Source organism: Microcaecilia unicolor, chromosome 1 (assembly GCF_901765095.1).
Source record: "Microcaecilia unicolor chromosome 1, aMicUni1.1, whole genome shotgun sequence".
NCBI classification, from domain to species: domain Eukaryota; kingdom Metazoa; phylum Chordata; class Amphibia; order Gymnophiona; family Siphonopidae; genus Microcaecilia; species Microcaecilia unicolor.
The window spans coordinates 450,351,951-450,373,530 of record NC_044031.1 but is presented as its reverse complement, the minus strand read 5'-3'; the positions used below and the strand labels follow the sequence as shown (position 1 = coordinate 450,373,530).

General features: G+C 46.6%; 1 protein-coding gene across 1 annotated transcript in view; it reads right to left on the bottom strand.

The window, feature by feature from the left end:
• Positions 1 to 21,580, bottom strand: part of ABHD3 (abhydrolase domain containing 3) — a 100,676-nt gene that overhangs the window by 56,155 nt on the left and 22,941 nt on the right. The window contains exon 4 of the mRNA XM_030212823.1: positions 13,083 to 13,128. Within this exon, the coding sequence (XP_030068683.1) occupies positions 13,083 to 13,128 (46 nt within the window). The remainder of the gene's footprint in view (positions 1 to 13,082; positions 13,129 to 21,580) is intronic.

Here is a 21,580-nt window from a genome sequence, read left to right as displayed (position 1 = left end):
CCAGGCCCCACTTCCTTCTTTTCTCCCGGGGACGTGCCCAATCGTCCCTGGCCACCCAAAAACGTAACGCTGCCTCCCGCAGCGTCTTTTCTGCCCCTACAGCGTCCTGGCCAGACTGCCTCCTTGTTCTCTCACCCCGGACCCCCAAGTAAGTATAATTTTAATTTTTTTTCCTCTTTTAACCCTGGTTACACTAATATGATGCACAAACCAGCTTTAAACCTGTGACCTTCAGGCTGAAAGCCAACCGTCTTCCAGAAAAATAAAACTATTTCGCTGAAACTACTCAGGGTTGCCAGGTGGAAAATTTTTTTCCCACCCAAACGAGCCCAAAACCTGCCCAAAATCAAACCCCGCCCCCGCCATCGGCCCCGCCGTCACCGCCCCCGGCCAGAACGTCACTAACCCCGCCCAGAACGCCACTAGCCCCGCCCCCGCGGCCCGAAAAACCGCAAAAAAAACCGCCGAAAGACCCCAAAACAAGGCCAAAAAAACGCAACCCGCCGCGGGCAAAACTTTCCCACGGCGGGTTGCGGAAAACCACCCAATTGGGCGGGAAAACCGCCCACCTGGCAACACTGAAACTACTGCACCTGGAGAAAATGCACCATAACAGCATTGAGGTTCCATGGTTACCATGGAGATCAGAGCTCTAACCACAGAAAACAACAATATGTAACAATTCCCAAAGAAATGTGGAGCCAAGGACACTAAGCCTTGAAACTCCCATCTATAAAAGGTGCAGAAAAAAAAAAGAAAACCTATAGCACCTGGTATTCCCAGGAAATCTCCCAACCAAATAGAAAGCAGCCAGGCCCAACCCTGTGCTGAGCTTCCAAGATCAGAGATCAGGCACACTCAGGGTGGTGGTGTCCTCATAGGCAATGCCTGTACTGCCAGTATAAAAAGAGTGTCACAAAGGAAGGAGGGAAACTTCCAAGCTGTTCAAGCAACTGCCCTCAGAGAAAAACTGACGGGACAGAAGAGTCTGGGTTGCCAGGTGGAAATTTTTTTTCCCACCCAAACCAGCCCAAAACCCGCCCAAACTCAAACCCCGCCCCTGATACCCCCACCCCCGCGTCTTCACCCCCGCCCCCGCCATCAACCCCACCCCCGCCGTCAACCCCGCCCCGTCATCGGCCCCTCCCAGATCACTAACCCCGCCCAAAACGTCACTAACCCCGCCCCCCCGCGGCCGAAAAAACCGCCTAAAAAACCGCCCAAAAGACAAAAAAGCCCAAAAAACCGCAACCCGCTGCGGGCAAAAATTTCCTGCGGCAGGTCGCGGAAAACCGCCCAATTGGGCGGTAAAACCGCCCACCTGGCAACACTGAGAAGAGTCTGTAAATAAAAATACTAAATAGGCCCTTTCAGAAGCCCAACATACAAGGAGCCCTGCTCAATGCTGTTCACTGTTTCCTCACACCAGGAACAGCCTTAGCCAATGCAGGAACTATAAGAAAATCTAAACTCACCACAGATAGTGATGTCTATTGCTATCAATGTACCCACTTAGGCATACATGGCTTTCCAGCTCAGATAATTCTTGCTGCCTTTGTGCAGAAAGGGACTGCCCTAAAAATACTCCATCAGAATAGAGGAAGACAGGGGAGCACTGTACCCTACTGCTTAGCCAGAGAGAAAACATCCCCTCTTTGGGGCAGGGTCCATCAGAAGAGACTGAGACAGGGAACAAGCCAGAAAATTCCAAAGGCTGAACTAAAAAGGAACTGGAAGTTTCCCTACCAGACTTCTGCTGCTCTGTATGCCTACAGTGGTGGAAATAAGTATTTGATCCCTTGCTGATTTTGTAAGTTTGCCCACTGACAAAGACATGAGCAGCCCATAATTGAAGGGTAGGTTATTGGTAACAGTGAGAGATAGCACATCACAAATTAAATCCGGAAAATCACATTGTGGAAAGTATATGAATTTATTTGCATTCTGCAGAGGGAAATAAGTATTTAATCCCTCTGGCAAACAAGACCTAATACTTGGTGGCAAAACCCTTGTTGGCAAGCACAGCGGTCAGACGTCTTCTGTAGTTGATGATGAGGTTTGCACACATGTCAGGAGGAATTTTGGTCCACTCCTCTTTGCAGATCATCTCTAAATCATTAAGAGTTCTGGGCTGTCGCTTGGCAACTCGCAGCTTCAGCTCCCTCCATAAGTTTTCAATGGGATTAAGGTCTGGTGACTGGCTAGGCCACTCCATGACCCTAATGTGCTTCTTCCCGAGCCACTCCTTTGTTGCCTTGGCTGTATGTTTTGGGTCATTGTCGTGCTGGAAGACCCAGCCACGACCCATTTTTAAGGCCCTGGCGGAGGGAAGGAGGTTGTCACTCAGAATTGTACGGTACATGGCCCCATCCATTCTCCCATTGATGCGGTGAAGTAGTCCTGTGCCCTTAGCAGAGAAACACCCCCAAAACATAACATTTCCACCTCCATGCTTGACAGTGGGGACGGTGTTCTTTGGGTCATAGGCAGCATTTCTCTTCCTCCAAACACGGCGAGTTGAGTTCATGCCAAAGAGCTCAATTTTTGTCTCATCTGACCACAGCACCTTCTCCCAATCACTCTCGGCATCATCCAGGTGTTCACTGGCAAACTTCAGACGGGCCGTCACATGTGCCTTCCGGAGCAGGGGGACCTTGCGGGCACTGCAGGATTGCAATCCGTTATGTCGTAATGTGTTACCAATGGTTTTCGTGGTGACAGTGGTCCCAGCTGCCTTGAGATCATTGACAAGTTCCCCCCTTGTAGTTGTAGGCTGATTTCTAACCTTCCTCATGATCAAGGATACCCCACGAGGTGAGATTTTGCGTGGAGCCCCAGATCTTTGTCGATTGACAGTCATTTTGTACTTCTTCCATTTTCTTACTATGGCACCAACAGTTGTCTCCTTCTCGCCCAGCGTCTTACTGATGGTTTTGTAGCCCATTCCAGCCTTGTGCAGGTGTATGATCTTGTCCCTGACATCCTTAGACAGCTCCTTGCTCTTGGCCATTTTGTAGAGGTTAGAGTCTGACTGATTCACTGAGTCTGTGGACAGGTGTCTTTCATACAGGTGACCATTGCCGACAGCTGTCTGTCATGCAGGTAACGAGTTGATTTGGAGCATCTACCTGGTCTGTAGGGGCCAGATCTCTTACTGGTTGGTGGGGGATCAAATACTTATTTCCCTCTGCAGAATGCAAATAAATTCATATACTTTCCACAATGTGATTTTCCGGATTTAATTTGTGATGTGCTATCTCTCACTGTTACCAATAACCTACCCTTCAATTATGGGCTGCTCATGTCTTTGTCAGTGGGCAAACTTACAAAATCAGCAAGGGATCAAATACTTATTTCCACCACTGTATATGTTGCAGAATGAGCTTGGGTGAGGAATGTCAGAAGCCCCCTGCCCCAGAGAAGCCCCCAGAGTGGCTGACGTGCATCCCCAAAAAAAACAAGGCACATCGCAGGACCATCAGATCCCTTCTAGAAAACTTAGCCATCTAGAACCCATCTGCCCAAGATGGGCATAAAAACTTAAGAAGAAAGGTTCAAATTAAGGGTCCCAGAACAGAGGAGATCCTGCTCATCAATATATATAAAAGGCGAGTGTCGTACTCACTCGCAAATGCGCAGTAGAGACCTTCTCTGCCCCGCCCCCGCGTCAATACGTGATGACGGGGGGGCGGAACAGAGAGGGTCTGTACTGCTTATTTCTGAGGGAGGGACACCTCCGTCTAACGCTCCCCCCACCCGAGTCGCCGCCGCCACCCACCTTCTACCCGGTTGGGCCCTCGCTCCACTATTGAAACAGCGAGGGTCCGAGAACGCAGCACTGAGCTCTGCTGAGCTGCCGACATCGCCCTTCCTTCTTCTTCTCTGCCTCTGTCCCGCCCTCGACGACGTTACGTCACACGAGGGCGGGACAGGCAGAGAAGAAGAAGGAAGGCCGACGTCGGCAGCTCAGCAGAGCTCAGTGCTGCATTCCCGGACCCTCGCTGTTTCAATAGCGGAGCGAGGGCCCAGCCGAGTGGAAGATGGGTGGTGACGGCTCGGGGGGGCGCAAATTCGGAGGGGCAGCGGCGAACTCGGCGGCGGGGGCGGGCCTTTCAACCCCCCCCCTTCCTATAATAGCCCGTTTTTACGGGCTCAAAGGCTAGTAAGATATAGAAACAGCTTAAAGTAGTTCTGTTTTTCCCTTGGATTCCCTTGCATAGTGGGGGCAGTTTGAGAAGCATTTGTGCCACTGCCCCAGCTACATGCAAACAGTTTCTGACTGAGCAGTGATTTTGGTATGGAAGCCAAAGGCTGGAGAAAATAAAGGGGAATCCCCCTGTACCAGCAGTCTCTAATGGAACAAGATCCTTTAGGAGAAGCCGCTCCCCCCCCCCCCCCCCCCACGTCAAGGCTGCAGGGCAGGAGAGGATCGGAGCTGATATCAGGAGAAAAGACGGCCACGTCGGCAAAAGGGCACACGTTCCCGCCATTTTAGCATGTGAAAGGCTGCTCGGGGAAGGGGAACTTCAGCGCTTCCCTCCCCAGCATTCGACCACGCTACCATGCAGAGTCCTGCTATGGAGCATCTGCTACCAAAGCGGGAACAGCTTTCAAATGCCAGCATCGCTCACACTAAAGCACGGTACCCCCGCGCCGAAAATAGAAAGGCAGGGACTCACTGAACAGCAGGTTTTCTCCGGAGGAGAAACAGAATCCCACCGATACAGTAGCCTGCTGCCTAACCGGCACACAGACAAAGCACAGCACTAAGACAAGGAAACCCTGTACTGCCCGATCCTGTCAGAAATCTTCTGTTTCTTCTGGGGGGGGGGGGGGGGGGGGGTTAACACCAAATGAAGGCAAAGGAGCTCTCTTGTTTTTGGGGGGTTGCTGTTTTTTTTTTTGTTTTTTTTTTACTGGTGAGGAATGCTAGAACTCTAAAGATCGGGAGGCAAGGGGGGGAAGGGTGAAGCAGGGACCCAGAAGACTGAGTATGCCCCCAAAGTCGGCACCACCAGCCAGACACCCCTAAACTCAACTGGCCCGCAGGAACCAGGAGTATCCCCAATAGACAAATCCAGGAGCTGCTGAAGAGCCGTCCACCATCTGCTGGAGATAGAAATGTACTGAGGTGAAGAAGAAGCTGTCTGTCTGGTATCACTGCCTTCAGCTTTGTAATCTCTATTTCCACCTGCTGGTAGATGGACACAACCCACCAGTTCTTGGATTCATCTGCTGAATATGCTAAGGAATGCTCTCTTTAATAAGTAGACTCTACAAGTGCAAATACATACTCAAGAGTCCTATACAGGCAGAAGGTAATTAAAATTAAAGTACTTCAAATTCCTTAACATGAACTCCCCAAATTAATCCAGTGTATTACAAAGCAAAGGTTTAAAATGCCAACATATTTACAGTTGGGATTATGGAGCTATATGAAGAAGAGTACTGAACAGGCACTCAAACGAACTCTTTTCACTTTCTGAACTAAAGAAAAAAAAATAATCACAAGAACACAGCTCCAGAAGAACATGCAAACAAGAAATGGAGTCCAGCGGTGTTGCACTGAAAGAAGGAGTTATGAATAATGCACCACATTACGTACAACAGATCCAGTCGAACCATCTGCCCAAGAAAACCCACAACCCTTAAATCAGCAAACTGTAGGTTCAGCAGTGAGAAGTGTTTGTTAGGCCAATAGTGTCTAAACTAATACCTCAGTACTCAGCAAATGAAAGTCTCTTAAAAATCAATATATAAATTGAATTTAAGTGCTGAAAAATATTCACTGGATCTTTAATAAAACATAACATAGTAGATGACGGCAGAAAAAGACCTGCACGGTCCATCCAGTCTGCCCAACAAGACAAACATATGTTTATACCTTACCTTGATTTGTACCTGCCTTATTCAGGGCACAGACTGTACAAGTCTGCCCAGCAGTACTTCCCGCCTCCCAACCACCATAAAAAAAAAGATAATGAACCAAATATAATGAAAAAAATGACAAGAGCAGAGTTTCTATAAAAGCTAATGTTCAGTTACAACCTGTATCTCAGGCAGCCTGTGGAGGAAACAAATGACCATTGCAGAACCTACATAAAAACATAAGTGCTGCCATACTGGGACAGACCGAAGGTCCATCAAGCCCAGTATCCTGTTTACAACAGTGGCCAATCCAGGTTATAATTACTTGGCAAGATCCCAAAACTACTTATCCTAGAAATAAAGCAGTGAATTTTCCCCAAGTCCATTTTAATAATGGCTTATGGCCTTTTCTTTTGGAAGCTATCCAAACCTTTTTTAAATGCACCACACTACATGGGAAAAGGGTTGGGGAGGGCAAGAAACAAGATTGCAAGTGTCCTTAAATCCTACACTAATTGTAAGTGTCCTTAAATCCTACACTAAGCACTGCATGTCATTTGCAGAAACATTTAAGAACTGCAATAAAGATAAAGGGATAATAATTATTGTCCCTTCCCCAGCGCCCTCTGTGATTCAGCAATTTGAATTCCATCCATGCTGCCGCTGCAACACAGGGTCAAAAGGAGGAGGGATGCAACTGATGGAAACCGCATTAAACTATGTGGAAGTTAGGCAATTGCCTAAGAAATATCAAATTACCAGTTTTTCGCAATATATATAAAATGCATACACACATATATACATACATACACCCTAGTTTGTAGTACCTTGTTATTAAAGCAGCAGCCTAGTTTAGTGTAGTTAACATTAATATAATAGTATGAAGTTAATTTCTTTTAATCTGCATACTGTTTGCAAAAACCTTGAACAACATGCTGTATTAAGTCAGAGTAAAACACAGATTTCTCACATTCCTTCCCTACTGATAAGGGGAAAGGAGCTCCATTGTTAAAAGTTACCTTCCTAAAGGCAGGATTCCACTCCCCACCCCTATCTGGTCAGGAAAAGGCTTTCCTGGCTACGTGTCAGAACAGGGGTATTTCCCCAATTCTGGCATAGTTACAGAATTCCCCATTGGCTGATTACCAACCTAGGCAGTCAGAGCTGCAAGTTTCCGATTGGCCGTATATCCTACAGTACCTTTGCTTTCAGCTCCTTTTTTTCCTGGCTTATTGACTTGTAATGCAAGACCGCCCTGCAAGCTGTACTAAGTTCCAAGGAGGAACATAATGGACACTGAAGTTTGCTGTTCTTAATATGCTGTACAGCTGCTTCCTGGCTTTGTATGCTGAATCCCCGATTCCTGGCAACTGTATGCAGAGATACATCGGACGCCACTAAGCTAATAAAAGCTAAGTGGGTTTATGTAACTATGTTATTCACTGACAGTATAGACTGCAGGCTTGCCCACAGTACAGACTTGCTTAATGACCCAGTAGGGCAGGAAGTAGAGGCTGTGGGCTGGAAAGAGTCTGCAGGAACAGGCTGTCTAGTGATCAGGCAGGTAGAAACTGTGGGTTAGTTCTGCACAGAACTCAAAATATAGGCTGTCACCTAGCAGCTCACATTAGCAACTTATAGCCATTCCCATATCTTCTTTGGTAGATTCCCCTGCTCTGAAAGCCCTTTTTTTTATCTTATTTTTATTCATTTATACTTTACACAACTCCAAAAGAGATGACTGCAAAATTTAGAAAATAACAAATCATTTATCCATATTATCAATTAAGTGGAAATGAATATTTTACTTTCAACCATTATTTTTAAGCAATTTTGATCCAAGAGAAGAAAAAAATTTTTTCAAATAATAATTTAAAGAAATTAGTAAATAGTTACTGCTACTCATTACTCCTCCACAAGCCTATCATAGTGTGCTGTTAACAGTTACATTAACATCCTCTTTCGCCAACAAAAATTCCTTTAACTGTATAGGATCAAAGAATTTAAACTGCTTAGATTGAAACAATATATTCGACAAATGCAGGGAAATTTTAGTACAAAATTAGCCCAGAGGGCTAAAGTCCTCAGGCGCAGGGCCAAAAAAGCCCTGCGCCTTTTCTGGGTTTCTCTAGAAAGATCAGGATAAATTCTTATTTTAGATCCTAAAAACATGGAATCCAAGTGTCTAAAGGAAAGTTTCAGGACAGTATCTCGGTCCATCTACAGGGCAAAAGAGACCACCACAGTAGTTCTCCAAGTGATAACTTCCAATGAGGATTCTAAGAATGATGATGAGAGTCATATCGTCTCCTATTTCTGGTTGAAAAGTTCCACCATCCAATTTTGTATTACTTTGTAAATATTGTGCCCGAACTATAGAAGGCAGTGAATCACTTGACATCCCTAATATTTCAACCAAATATTTTTTTACCCTATCAATTGGTGATATTAGGGGAGATCTAGGAAAATTAGTTAGTCTGAAATTAAGTTTTCTAGACTGATTTTCCAGGTATTGTAAACGACGTAAGGTAAAATTTCTATCCATAATTGAGACTTGTCCCAAAGTTTCCAATGTTTGTACTTTTTACCCTAATTGTTTTACCTCAGAGGTTTGTTGGGCAGTTGTCTGTGCCTGTAGAAGGACTGCTTCAGACAATACCTTAATTTCAACAGTATTTTTAATTGTTATTTGCTGCAAGGAGGAATGCAATGTAAAAGTCAAATCCCAGAGTGACTCCATTGTCACTACGGCAGGTTTAACCAAAGACCCCAAAGAAGAAGCAGGAGGGGGAGCGCTTAGAATCTGGTTCAGCGTACTCACAATCTGTGAAGGCATAGTTTGTGAGACAATTCATTCTTCCTCCAAGCCAGTCCTCAGCGTTTGTCAGCGTGGGCAGGTTCCCTCCCTGCACATCTGTATCCCTGTCTGGAGTCCGAATTGCTAGAACTGCCTAAGCTTCTACCCCCTCTTGGCTGTGGGGGAGCCGTAAGCTGGACGGGGCTCAAAGAAACCCTGTTTTCACTGCTGGCCAACTCAGGAGCGTCGGCACCGATAGCAGGGGAGGAAGCATGCCTGGGACCAGTCATCATCCCAAACTGTTCCAATGTCTGTTGCTGCAAGAGGTAGGTCCCGGTGAGGGTAGAGGGAGTAGCCCGTACTTTGCCTCTCCTTTTCCCCATATCGCAGGAGCTTCGGAGCTCCTTCACAGCGTTTGTTTGGAGAAAGTCTGGGCGAGTCTGAAGCAGTGACTCACTATGCGGCCATCTTGGATCCCTCTGGAAGCCCTTTCCAATAATTCGCTTGTGGGCCCTTAGCGTGAAAGAATCATACCAGTGGCAGAAATTCATATACCGAGTCAAAAGGACCAAATCTCTGAGAATTTACTGCTCCTCAAAAACTGCCAATATTTTCAGTGACTATCCATAAATGCTAAAGTTAGATCTGGTACTACACTTAGAAATGGACATCCTGAATCTTTTTCCAGTTTTAGTCCAAAGAAATTCTACATCAAGCAGGGGCTCTGGATCACCAATTAAGAGATAGAAAATCCCATCACAAAGGCCCTACAAAGGGCTCCTCGTTTCCATGAGTCTTTCCTACAAAGGTGCTCTTTCCCATCTTAGCAAAAGAATAGGTCAGTAGACCATAACATCCACAGCCTCAGTTCATGTTTAGAAATTACATCAAGCCAAACCAGTTTGTGTTACTAGCTTTGTTTGAACACCTATCTTCCCCTATTTTTGTAATAAATAAAAATTTAATTCCAGAATTCTTGCTCCTAATCTGACCCTGCTTGCAGAAAGTGGAACTGGGTCTACCTGTCCTGCAATGGTCAGGGATGTTTCCTGTTGAGACTTCCGAGACCCTGTTCTCAAAATACCATGTAAGAGGAGATGTAATCACAAAGTCACCACATAATACCATCACCCATATTAATAGCACTTCAACACACAGAAAAAAGCCTCTATGAGCTAAACCATCAATATTTTGCTGCGGTCACTCACTGGCTGCAATATTATCAATGGCATAAAAAACCTCTCATGCGTTTTTGTACTTTTTTTTATTTTTCTTCACTCAATTTTAAGAGCAAGTGAAACTCGTTAGCACAGTTGGCTAAGAAAATTTTCAATATGATGAAAGAATTATTCAACAGATTTCAGGGATAGCTATGGGAGCTACCATGGCCCCATCAGCAGCAAATTTGTTTGTGACTTTTTTGAAGAGAAAATAATATACGGATTTTTTTTTTTTTTTTTAGAAAGTGCAGGTGCAGATGTGGATACGCTTCATCGATGATGTTTTCTGCCTATGGGCAGGATCATCATTATAATTGGAAGAATTTTGTTTCTAGTCAAAGTCATTGTACACTGGAATTTACAATGCAGTGGCATCATACTGAGATATCATTTCTTGATGTGCGAATAATCAAACATTGAGTTAGTTACTACCGTGTTTCATAAAGAAATGTAGAGGAATTTGCTTCTTTATTATGAGAGATGTCATCTATTTCTTTGTAGAACAGTCTTCATGTTTCACAATTTTTGAGGTACAGAAGAATTTGCTCATCAGATAAAGAAATAAGAGACAAAGTCATATTTTAAATAAGAGTCAAAATATAAAAAAAAATAATGTGCACATGGATATCCTTCTTCAGTAATTAAAAAAGGAGTATACCAGAGCAAAGTATAATGATACCTCAACTATATAAATATATGGGAAAATCACACTTATCCAACAATGAAATGTGTGCATCGAAGTCCTCTGTCGTCCTCCAACAATTTTTCAACGATGTCACCATCCACGCACTACTGCCAAATTAATGGTCCAACACATAAGCTGCAAAACCTTCTGGTCTCACCAGCAAGTGAACTGCAAAATCTTCAACCACCAAATAAACTGCAAAATCTTCTACAAGAGTGACTTGTTTCACTGGACCTCGCTGAATCAGGAAGAAATGCTTTGAAATATTTTCATGAGCGCACTCAACAGTTCTCTCCTCACTGCAGATGAAGAGACTGCTGGTCTTGTGCTCTCACAGCGTGTGGGAAGGTACTTGCGTATGTCCGGTGGGGATGCTGCGAATGCTCTTGAAGCTATTTTGGCTTTATTGAAGCTCCGCATAGGGCGACGTGGATGATGTCACCAACATGTGAGAATATGGCCTGCTTGTCCTCAGATTTGGATTATTCTTCCCAATGTGCATCACTTTGCACTTGTCCACATTAAATCTCTGTAACAGAAGGCCAGCCAAGTGTGGCAGGAAACCAAATAAATAAATCTGGGTGTTTGATACACACCGGTTAAGTGAATAGCACTCAAAAGGTGCATATCAGTATCACTTATTTGCGGAGGTCAGCAACATCCCCACAGTGTATCTCCAAGGACACAGAGAAAGTGATAGAGGTTTGAGGGATTTTTTCCTTAAGCTCCTAGGCACTTAAAAATGGACAGTATTACACCTATGTTCTGATCCACAAATCTGGGATGCTCAGCTCAGGACCCTGAATAACTAAGACGCCTATGATCAGAAGCCCTGCACTGTTCCGAAGATCGCTTTAAAATTAGTGGCAGAACAGCATGGGGAAATAAACGCCCCTATGATCAGAGCTAATAAGCAAGCAAATTTAGACATGCTATTAGCTCTAATCATAGGGGTAAAGTGTGGGAGGTTTGTGTCTGAGCATGCGCACTTGTCTGACAGGTCCTGGCCCTGCCAAACACAGTAAACAGGAGGTCCACTGAACCTCTGGATCCCCCAATCGCCGAGGCCCTGGTGGCCTAGTGGCCCTACAAGCCGCCACCCCCCCAAGACAGTGACACAGGGGCTGGAGGTCCACTGGACCGCCAGCCTCCTGTCTTGGGGGGGGGAGGGCACTAGGCCACCACAACCTAAGCAATTGGGAGGTCCGGGGATCCAATGGACCCCCAGGACACAGTGACAGCCCGGACTGCCTAATTCTGACAATGGGTGGAAGGCGGGAACCCCAGCACCAGCTCTGAGCTGGCGTAGGGTTAAGGCTATTCTGCCCCTACGATTGGAGCGCTGTTCTCTGATCATAGGGGCGGAATACTGCAGAGCTCATTTAAATCTAATTTAAATTAGCTCTGTGCTATTTCCTGGCACCAGTTGACAGTGCCACGCCAGACCTCTTTGATCATAGGTGAAAAAGTAAATGCGGGCAATAGTGGCCTCTAGCGCTTGCATTTACCTTTGATCGGGGCCTAAGGATTTAGGAAGAGAGAAGATTGCCAATAGGGATGCCTATTTGGGTCTCAAGACTTGAAACAAGGACACTTTTGGACGGTGATTTATATATAACCTGTTTTCCTATAGTTGTATTGCTTACATTTTTACATGTGATAGTAACATAGTAGATGACGGCAGAAAAAGACCTGCACGGTCCATCCAGTCTGCCCAACAAGACAAACATATGTTTATACCTTACCTTGATTTGTACCTGCCTTATTCAGGGCACAAGTCTGCCCAGCAGTACTTCCCGCCTCCCAACCACCAGTCCCGCCTCCCATCACCGGCTCTGGAACAGACTGTATAAGTCTGCCCTCCACTATCCTCGCCTCCCAACCACCAACCCCCTCTTCCCCCCACCTGCTCCGCCACCCAATTTCTACCTAATTTTCAGGTATCAGCAAAACATGTGGACTTGTATTTTCCAAGTTTTGAGTACTTTATATTTTGCTATTCCAGCTTAGGCTTTGAGATGTTATGACTCCCTCAGGTCACTTAGACCAGGGCTGCTCAAGCCTCTCTTGAAGACAGGTAATCAGGTTTTCAGAATCACCACAATGAATATGCATGAAATGGATCTGCATACAATGGGTCTCTGCTTAATGTAAATCCATCTCATACATATTCATTGTGGTTATCTTGAATTGGCAAGAGTGCATCCTGGAGAGGGCTGAGAAGCACTGAACTAGAGTCTTAAATTTTACAGTACTGGTCATTTTGGCTACTTGATCCCCACCTTTCCTAGTCTTTTATTTTTTTTTTAATTGGTTTGTTTGTGTAGTTCCACCAGAGATACCCCTATCCCCACGGCAAGAGGCAGGTTACAACAGCATTATGTTTGCCTATGTATCATATGAAAATAAAATAAGTGTCTTGTGGAACTTCTAACTTATTTAATTTTTTAAAATTTGATGTCCCATATTTCCAGAAGTCACAAAGCAGGTTTACAAGCACAAAAAAGCTTACCAAGAGATCCTCACCAGCAATTCCTCTGTTGTTAAAAACTACACATCTGTAAAACACAAAAGCAATTTTCAATAAGTGCACAGACTATAGAATTTGCATTCTATCTATAATCATTCTAGAAAAAAAGATTAATAGTTCTGACAACCTTGATGGAATTCTTGTACAGCAACATTTTTCATTCAATTCCTTCAGAAAGAGAAGACCACTACCCAAAAAAAGTGGGGGAGGGGAGGACTACAGTGTAAATCAACAGTTTATATTTTATAATTTGAACAAACACCTTACCAAATAAGGCACTTAGGGTCCGATACACAAAGCTTACCATTTTGAAACATTTGCTTTAGACCAGTTGAACCCGGTTTAAAGCAAACATTATTTACCATCTAATGCACAAAGGAGTTCTGGGTCTCTTAACGTTCACCATAGCAGCTACCAATAGCCCTATGCAAATATATTACAAGCAGCTCATTAGTATTAAAATGAGCACTCTGAGCAATGCAGACATTTCCGTGCACAGAGCACCTACCTTTAAATTGCAAAATTTTCCAGCAGGTCTGAAGCTGTTGGTGTAAGTGGACAACCTGGTGAACCTGGATGGGAAAATTAGGTTCTTACCGTGATAATTTTCTTTCCTTTAGTCATAGCAGATGCAGCCATTACAGGTGGGTTGTGTCCATCAACCAGCAGAGGAAGATAGAGAGCACACTTTTTTCAGTGCCTCATACCAGCTTGCTCCACTGCCTCTCTTCAGTATTTGAAGCTTCCAAAGCAGTATGGCAAACCGCAATGGGAATAACATGAGCTTTCCTCACAGCGACCGATGGCCCTACAACAAAGGGCATTAACTCAGAATGGAGGGAATGAAACATCCTCCCGGAGGGCATAAACTCATCCTCCACTGAGACATAACTGGAGGGAATAAATTCATCCTCCCGGAGGGAATAAACTCATCCTCCAAAACATGAAACTGGAGGGAATTAAGTCATCCTCCTTTAATTGAAAAAGAATCCTGAAGACTGTTTTCCGACTTTCTCCCAAGGACGGAATCTTCAGGAAACATGAACAGAACCTGAAATAGATTTACAGCAGATAGCATTCAGACAGGGAGGGATCATGGCTGCATCTGCTATGACTAAAGGAAAGAAAATTATCACGGTAAGAACCTAATTTTCCCTTCCTTGTCATCAAGCAGATGCAGCCATTACAGATGGGATGTATCAAAGCAATCCCTAGATAGGGTGGGAACAAGCCACACCACGCGCCAGCACTTGCGCTCCAAAATGTGTGTCCCTCCTGGCAGCCATATCCAGCCTGTAATGTCGGGCAAAAGAGAGCTTAGAAGCCCATGTTGCTGCACTACAAATCTCTTGAAGAGAGAGTGCTCCAGTTTCAGCCCAAGAAGAGGAAATTCCTCTAGTGGAATGCACCTTAAAGGCATCAGGCGGAGGCCGGCCGGCAAGCAAATAAGCTGAAAAGATAGATTCTTTAAGCCAGCGGGCAATAGTGGCTTTAGACGCTGGAGACCCTCTGCGAGAACCTGATAGCAAAACAAACAGATGATCAGAGGTCCTGAAAGAGTAAGTAACTCGCAGATACTGCAGCAGAGTCCTGCACACGTCCAACAGGTGCAATTGCCCAAAAGATTCTGGAAACTCCTCCTTGACAAAGGAGGGCAAGAAAATAGGTTGGTTTAGGTGAAACACTGAAACCACCTTAGGCAAGAAGGAAGGCACGGTCCGAACCGTGACCCCGGACTCTGAAAACTGCAGAAAAGGGTCTCTACAGGACAGCGCCTGGAGCTCTGACACCCGTCTCGCCGACGTAATGGCCACTAACAAGACGGCCTTCAGTGTCAAATCTTTCTCTGAAGCACACCGAAGCGGTTCAAAGAAAGCACCCTGAAGGGCCTTCAGCACTAGCCCCAGGTTCCAAGCTGGACAAGGTGCACGTACGGGAGGACGGAGCCGAAGCACCCCTCTAAGAAACCGTGCCACATCTGGATGAGCAGCTAAAGACACGCCTTCAACCTTGCCACGCAGGGAAGCCAACGCTGCCACTTGCACCCGCAGGGAATTATAGGCCAAGCCTTTTTGTACACCATCCTGCAAAAAGTCCAGAATCGGCGAGACAGGAGCCTGCATGGGTGTGATCTCTCTGGAAGCACACCAGACTTCAAACTGGCGCCAAATCCTGGCATAAGCCACGGAAGTGGAACGCTTGCGGGCTTGCAGGAGAGTGGTAATTACTTTATTGGAATAGCCTCTGCCTCTCAATTGCGCCCTCTCAATCGCCAGGCCATAAGACCAAATCGGCCGGCGTCCTCCATGGTCACCGGACCCTGTGACAACAGGTTGGGAGCCAGAGGTAACTGAAGGGTATCCTCTACGAGCATCTGTCGGAGGTCCGCATACCAAGGCCTCCTGGGCCAATCCGGGGCGACGAGAACCACTTCTCCTGGATGCAGCCGAATCCGCAGGAGCACTCGCCCTATCAAGGGCCACGGAGGGAACACATATAGTAGGCCCGGAGGCCAGGGTTGAGCCAAGGCATCTAACCCCGCCGCGCGAGGATCTCTCCGTCTGCTGAAGAAGCACGGGACTTTGGCATTGGTGCTTGTCGCCATTAGATCCATCACGGGCTTGCCCCACTTGGCACATATCTGCAGGAACACTTCGTCTGCAAGTTCCCACTCCGCTGGATCGATCTGATGCCTGCTTAGATAATCGGCTTGCACGTTGCTCTGACCTGCAATGTGAGCTGTCGACAGAATCTCTAGATGCAGCTCGGCCCAGTGGCAAATTTGTTCGGCCTGCGCGGCTAGAGCTCTGCACTGAGTGCCGCCTTGTCGATTTATGTAGGCCACTGCTGTCGTGTTATCCGACATCACTCTGACAGCCAATCCTTCCAGGGTCACTTGAAAGGCCAGAAGCACCTGAAACACCGCTTTCAACTCTAGGCGGTTGATGGACCACTCCAACTCCTCGGGTGTCCATAGACCCTGGGCATGCTTCCCCTTGCAATGTGCGCCCCAGCCTTTCAGACTGGCATCTGTCACCACTAGGCACCAATCGGGGAACGCCAGCGGCATTCCTCACCGCAGCATGCTGTCTGAGAGCCACCACTCCATGCTGAGTCGGGCCGCAGGGAGCCAAGAGAGTCTGCATTGGTAATCCTGAGATACTGGAGACCATCTTTGGAGTAGAGCATACTGTAGAGGTCTCAGGTGCGCTCTCGCCCAGGGCACCAGTTCCATGGTGGCCGTCATCGATCCAAGCAGCTGGACAATGTCCCAAGCTCGCGGGCGGGGCATCCTCAGGAGCAGACTGACCTGATTCTGAAGCTTGAACCGCCTTTGCTCGGGTAGGTACACATACCCCGAGGCTGTCGAACCTGGCCCCCAAATATTCTAGAGACTGCGAGGGGGGTCAGGTGACTTTTGGCCAAATTGACGACCCAGCCCAGAGATTGAAGTACTGAGACCACTCTGGCTGTTACATGCTGACTCTCTGCAGCAGAGTTTGCTCAAATGAGCCAGTCGTCCAGGTACGGATGAACCCGAATACCCTCTCGCCTTAGAAAGGCAGCTACTACCACCATAACCTTCAAAAAGGTGCGGGGAGCTGTGGCGAGGCCAAAAGGCAAGGCCCGGAACTGGAAATGCTTTCCCATCACCGCAAACCTCAGAAACTTCTGGTGTGGGGGCCAAATTGGTATGTGCAAGTAAGCTTCTTTCAGGTCCAGAGACGTGAGAAACTCTCCTGGCTGTACCGCTGCAATGACGGAGCGCAGGATTTCCATGTGAAAATGCCGCACTCTCAGGGACTTGTTTAATTCTTTTAAGTCCAGAATAGGGCGAAAAGACCCTCCGTTTCGCGGCACCACAAAGTAGGCCACGTCCGCCATCCAATGCCGTAGCCAAAGAAGACGGCGAGCCGCCACTGCTACTAACATGTGTTTAGCCGAAGCTCTGACAATATCATAAAGGGCGTCAGCAAGAAAGGACAAGGCCGCTCCATCACCGGGCTGTTCCACTGCCTGTTGCAACCAAGCCAGGCAGGCTCTAGCAGCATAACAACTGCATGCAGATGCCCGAATAGTGAGACCTGCAATTTCAAATGACCGTTTAAGTGCTGATTCCAGTCTACGGTCTTGAATATCCTTCAGGGCAACACCTCCTTCAACAGGGAGGGTAGTTCTCTTTGTCACAGCTGTGACTAGGGCATCCACTTTAGGCATAGCAAAGCGAGCCATATGCTCCTCACTCAGAGGGTATAATTGCCACATAGCCCTGGAAACTTTCAAAGGTCCCTCGGGGTCAGCCCATTGAGCCGAAATAAGCTCTTGGATGGAGTCATGCAAAGGAAAGGCTCGAGCAGGCTTTTTGGTACTAGCCATCCTAGGATTCACAGAGGAGGCTGTGCCACTGGCAGGGTCCTCAATAGAGAGAGCCTGCAGGGCATCAGAAATAAGTGCTGGCAGCTCATCACGGTGGAAAATCCTCACCGCGGAGGGATCATCCAGATCCTGAGTCACTTCTGCACCAGACTCTGGCTCCTCAGACCATGAAGGCCTGCCAGAGTCCTCCGAATCCTCGCAGCCCGACCACGGGGGGGAAACATGGAGGTGCAGCACTCTCTGAAGGGGAATGAGCCCTTCTGCGCTTCATATTCTGCCAATTATCAGGGAATAACGCCTCAGAGGGCATACCCAGGCTTGAATCCACCGGGGGGGCATTAGAAGAGGCCCATGCCGGGCTTTGTGGAAGAGCTCTTTTAAGCATGTATGCTTTATGCATTAATAAGACAAAATCAGGGGAGAAAAACTCACCCTGGGCACCAGGATCTCTGCCGGGGCTAGTAGCTCCCATATCAGCCTCACTCCGAGGCCTCCCCCGGGGCTCAGGACTCTCCGTCTCAGCGGAGGTCGCGCCATGTGGTAAATTCAAAATGGCGTCCGCTGCCAGCTCAGAGCGCGAAGAATTGTCACTCGCCATGCTCGGGCCGGCTCTAACGTCTGTACAGCACGATTTACAGAGCCCCGCTGCTGATCTGCGCTTGCCACACTTGGAACAGCGCTTTACTGTCTCCGCAGCCATCGTCGAAAATGGCGGTAAAATTCAAAATGGCGGTTCGCACCAAAATCGCCCCGATCGCGGGCCCACCCCGGATGAGTCAGAAAACACTCTTACCTCACTGGACCAAGTATCACAGCTCCGGTCCCACAGAAAAAGGCAAGGAAAAACCTCTGTTCCAGTGTCTAAGCGCTTTTTTTTTTTTTTTTACGCTGTGAGGAAAGCAGAGGTAAATAGAACTCCGGAGGCTCAGGTGAGTGGGAAAGGCAGGGAAAGGGCGAACCTGTGTGTCTGCATTCACTGTTGGTGGGAAAGGACAGGGAAAGCTAAGCAATGTGTCCACATCCACGGAGGTATGGGTAAGGCAGGGAAAGGGCGAACCTATGTGCCTTTAAAGTGAAGCTGCTATAGCCTCCAACACCCGTGCTAACAACTGGCAAAAGCACAGGAGCAACCTCCAGGCAGATTTTAGATGGAGCTCGAAGAAGCTGCAGCCACTCTGCTAGGGGAGATAGAGAATACTGAAGAGAGGCAGTGGAGCAAGCTGGTATGAGGCACTGAAAAAAGTGTGCTCTCTATCTTCCTCTGCTGGTTGATGGACACAACCCATCTGTAATGGCTGCATCTGCTTGATGACAAGGAACTAGAGTGCTTGTGTTAAATTGTCCAGCCCTCAGCAGACAAGGGTTAGCAAAAAACCAAGACCCCCCCCCCCCCCCCCCAAAATAAAATAAAAACACTGAGTAAATGATTCACAGACAACGCATTTCCTTTGTAAGCTTACCTCCCATGCCCCCCCCCCCCCAATTCTTAAGTTACTGCAACTGTTTTGCAATAACCTTATAAGTACATAAGTACATAAGTAATGCCATACTGGGAAAAGACCAAGGGTCCATCGAGCCCAGCATCCTGTCCACGACAGCGGCCAATCCAGGCCAAGGGCACCTGGCAAGCTTCCCAAACGTACAAACATTCTATACATGTTATTCCTGGAATTTTGAATTTTTCCAAGTCCATTTAGTAGTGGTTTATGGACTTGTCCTTTAGGAAACCATCCAACCCCTTTTTAAACTCTGCTAAGCTAACAGCCTTCACCACTTTCTCCGGCAACGAATTCCAGAGTTTAATTACATGTTGGGTGAAGAAAAATTTTCTTCAATTTGTTTTAAATTTACTACACTGTAGTTTCATCGCATGCCCCCTAGTCCTAGTATTTTTGGAAAGCGTGAACAGACGCTTCACATCCACCTGTTCCACTCCACTCATTATTTTATATACCTCTATCATGTCTCCCCTCAGCCATCTCTTCTCCAAGCTGAATAGCCCTAGCCTCCTTAGTCTTTCTTCATAGGGAAGTCGTCCCATCCCCGCTATCATTTTAGTCGCCCTTCGCTGCACCTTTTCCAATTCTACTATATCTTTCTTGAGATGCGGCGACCAGAATTGAACACAATACTCAAGGTGCGGTCGCACCATGGAGCAATACAACGGCATTAACACATCCTCACACCTGTTTTCCATACCTTTCCTAATAATACCTAACATTCTAGCTACTTTCTTAGCTGCAGCAGCAGCAGCACACTGAGCAGAAGGTTTCAACGTATCATCAACAACGACACCTAAATCTCTTTCTTGGTATGTGACTCCTAATGTGGAACCTTGCATGACGTAGCTATAATTCGGGTTCCTCTTTCCCACATGCATCACTTTGCTCACATTAAACGTCATCTGCCATTTAGACTCCCAGTCTTGTAAAGTCCTCTTGTAATTTTTTACAATCCTCCCGCGATTTAATGACTTTGAATAATTTTGTGTCATCAGCAAATTTAATTACCTCACTAGTTACTCCCATCTCTAGATCATTTATAAATATTTTAAAAAGCAGCGGTCCCAGCACAGACCCCTGAGGAACCACATTATCTACCCTTCTCCATTGAGAATACTGACCATTTAACCCTACTCTCTGTTTTCTATCTTTTAACCAATTTTTAATCCACAATAGAACACTACCTCCTATCCCATGACTCTCCAATTTCCTCTGGAGTCTTTCATGAGGTACTTTGTCAAACGCCTTCTGAAAATCCAGGAAGTGTCTGATATTGTGGTTTTATTCTGAGCCTATTAGGCTCCCATTCTTGGTTGTCCTGTCTTAGTGTCCCAGAAATAGTGGATTTTCCCCAAGTTCATTTAATAACAGTCTATGGACTTTTCCTTTAGGAAGCCGTCCAAACCTTTTTAAAACTCAGGTAAGCTAACCGCTGTATGTTACACAATACTCCACATTTGGCAGAACCTTTCTAAAATACTCAAATTGTGAACATCTGGACCTGGATGTCCCAATTCTTATCTAGATGTCATATGCTAAATGAGGCATCTGCTATATATTCAGCTGGCAGCCAGCGGGGTTTCCTTTTTTTTTTTTTTTAAACACTTGACCACTGCCAGCTAGATTAGCCCCCCCCCCCCCCCCAATATTCAGTGCTGGACTATGTATAGGCTCCAGCACCGAATATCTGGGGTTAAATGCTGCTGTGCTGACCACTGGAGCTTATGCAGGCCTCAGCTGAATACTGGCTGAGACCTGAATATCTTTGTGGGGCCTCCTTCCCCCCACCAGGTCCATGAAATTAAAATACTTCTCTCTCAAAATGACCCCCTCCCCATCTCACTCCCATCTTGGTTGGGCCTCTCTGGGCCTACCTTCAAGCCCTGGTAGTCTAGTGAGGGCAGGAGTGAACCCTCCCTCGCTCCTGGCCCCTAGGCATTTTCCGGATGCTGCTTCTAGGGGCAGGAGCGAGGGGGGGGGGAGTTTGCTCCTGCCCACATTGCCCCCACTAGACCACCAGGGCTTGAAGATGGGATTGGAGAGGGGGATGGAGGCTCAGAGGACTGTTAAAATCCCTGCAAAGGTATCTGGGCACCAGCCAATATACAGCTGGTTAGCAGATAATCTCTGTTAACTGGCTAACTTTAAGTACCGCCCTGTCTCCACCACCCACAAACTAGCTGGTTTTGGCATGGGCAGTCAGAGGGGATATTCAGTGGCACTTTCCAGTTAAGTGCTGCTGAAAATCCCTAGTTAACCCCAGACAGGCTATTTAAGCAGCCAGGAGCCTTTCCTGTCCGTTTAAATCAGGTTTAAATCACTTTAAATAATTGACCCTCATGTCTTTAAACCACTCTGAACAAAAAGCACTAAGTATATTACTTTCTCAATGAAAGAATGCATACTACTCAATATTTTATAGTCTGTATGGATGGTATTTGCTTGTGGCTTCATATGGTCTTCTTGCAAATGAAAAGACCCTCAGCCTCCTCAATTACACTTGGACTTTTCTTTTTTCAGCACCATGACCTTATATTTCATTTTGTCTTCCATAATTTTTATTTTAACTTATTTTGCCTTTTGAGAGAAACCAAGCAAAGT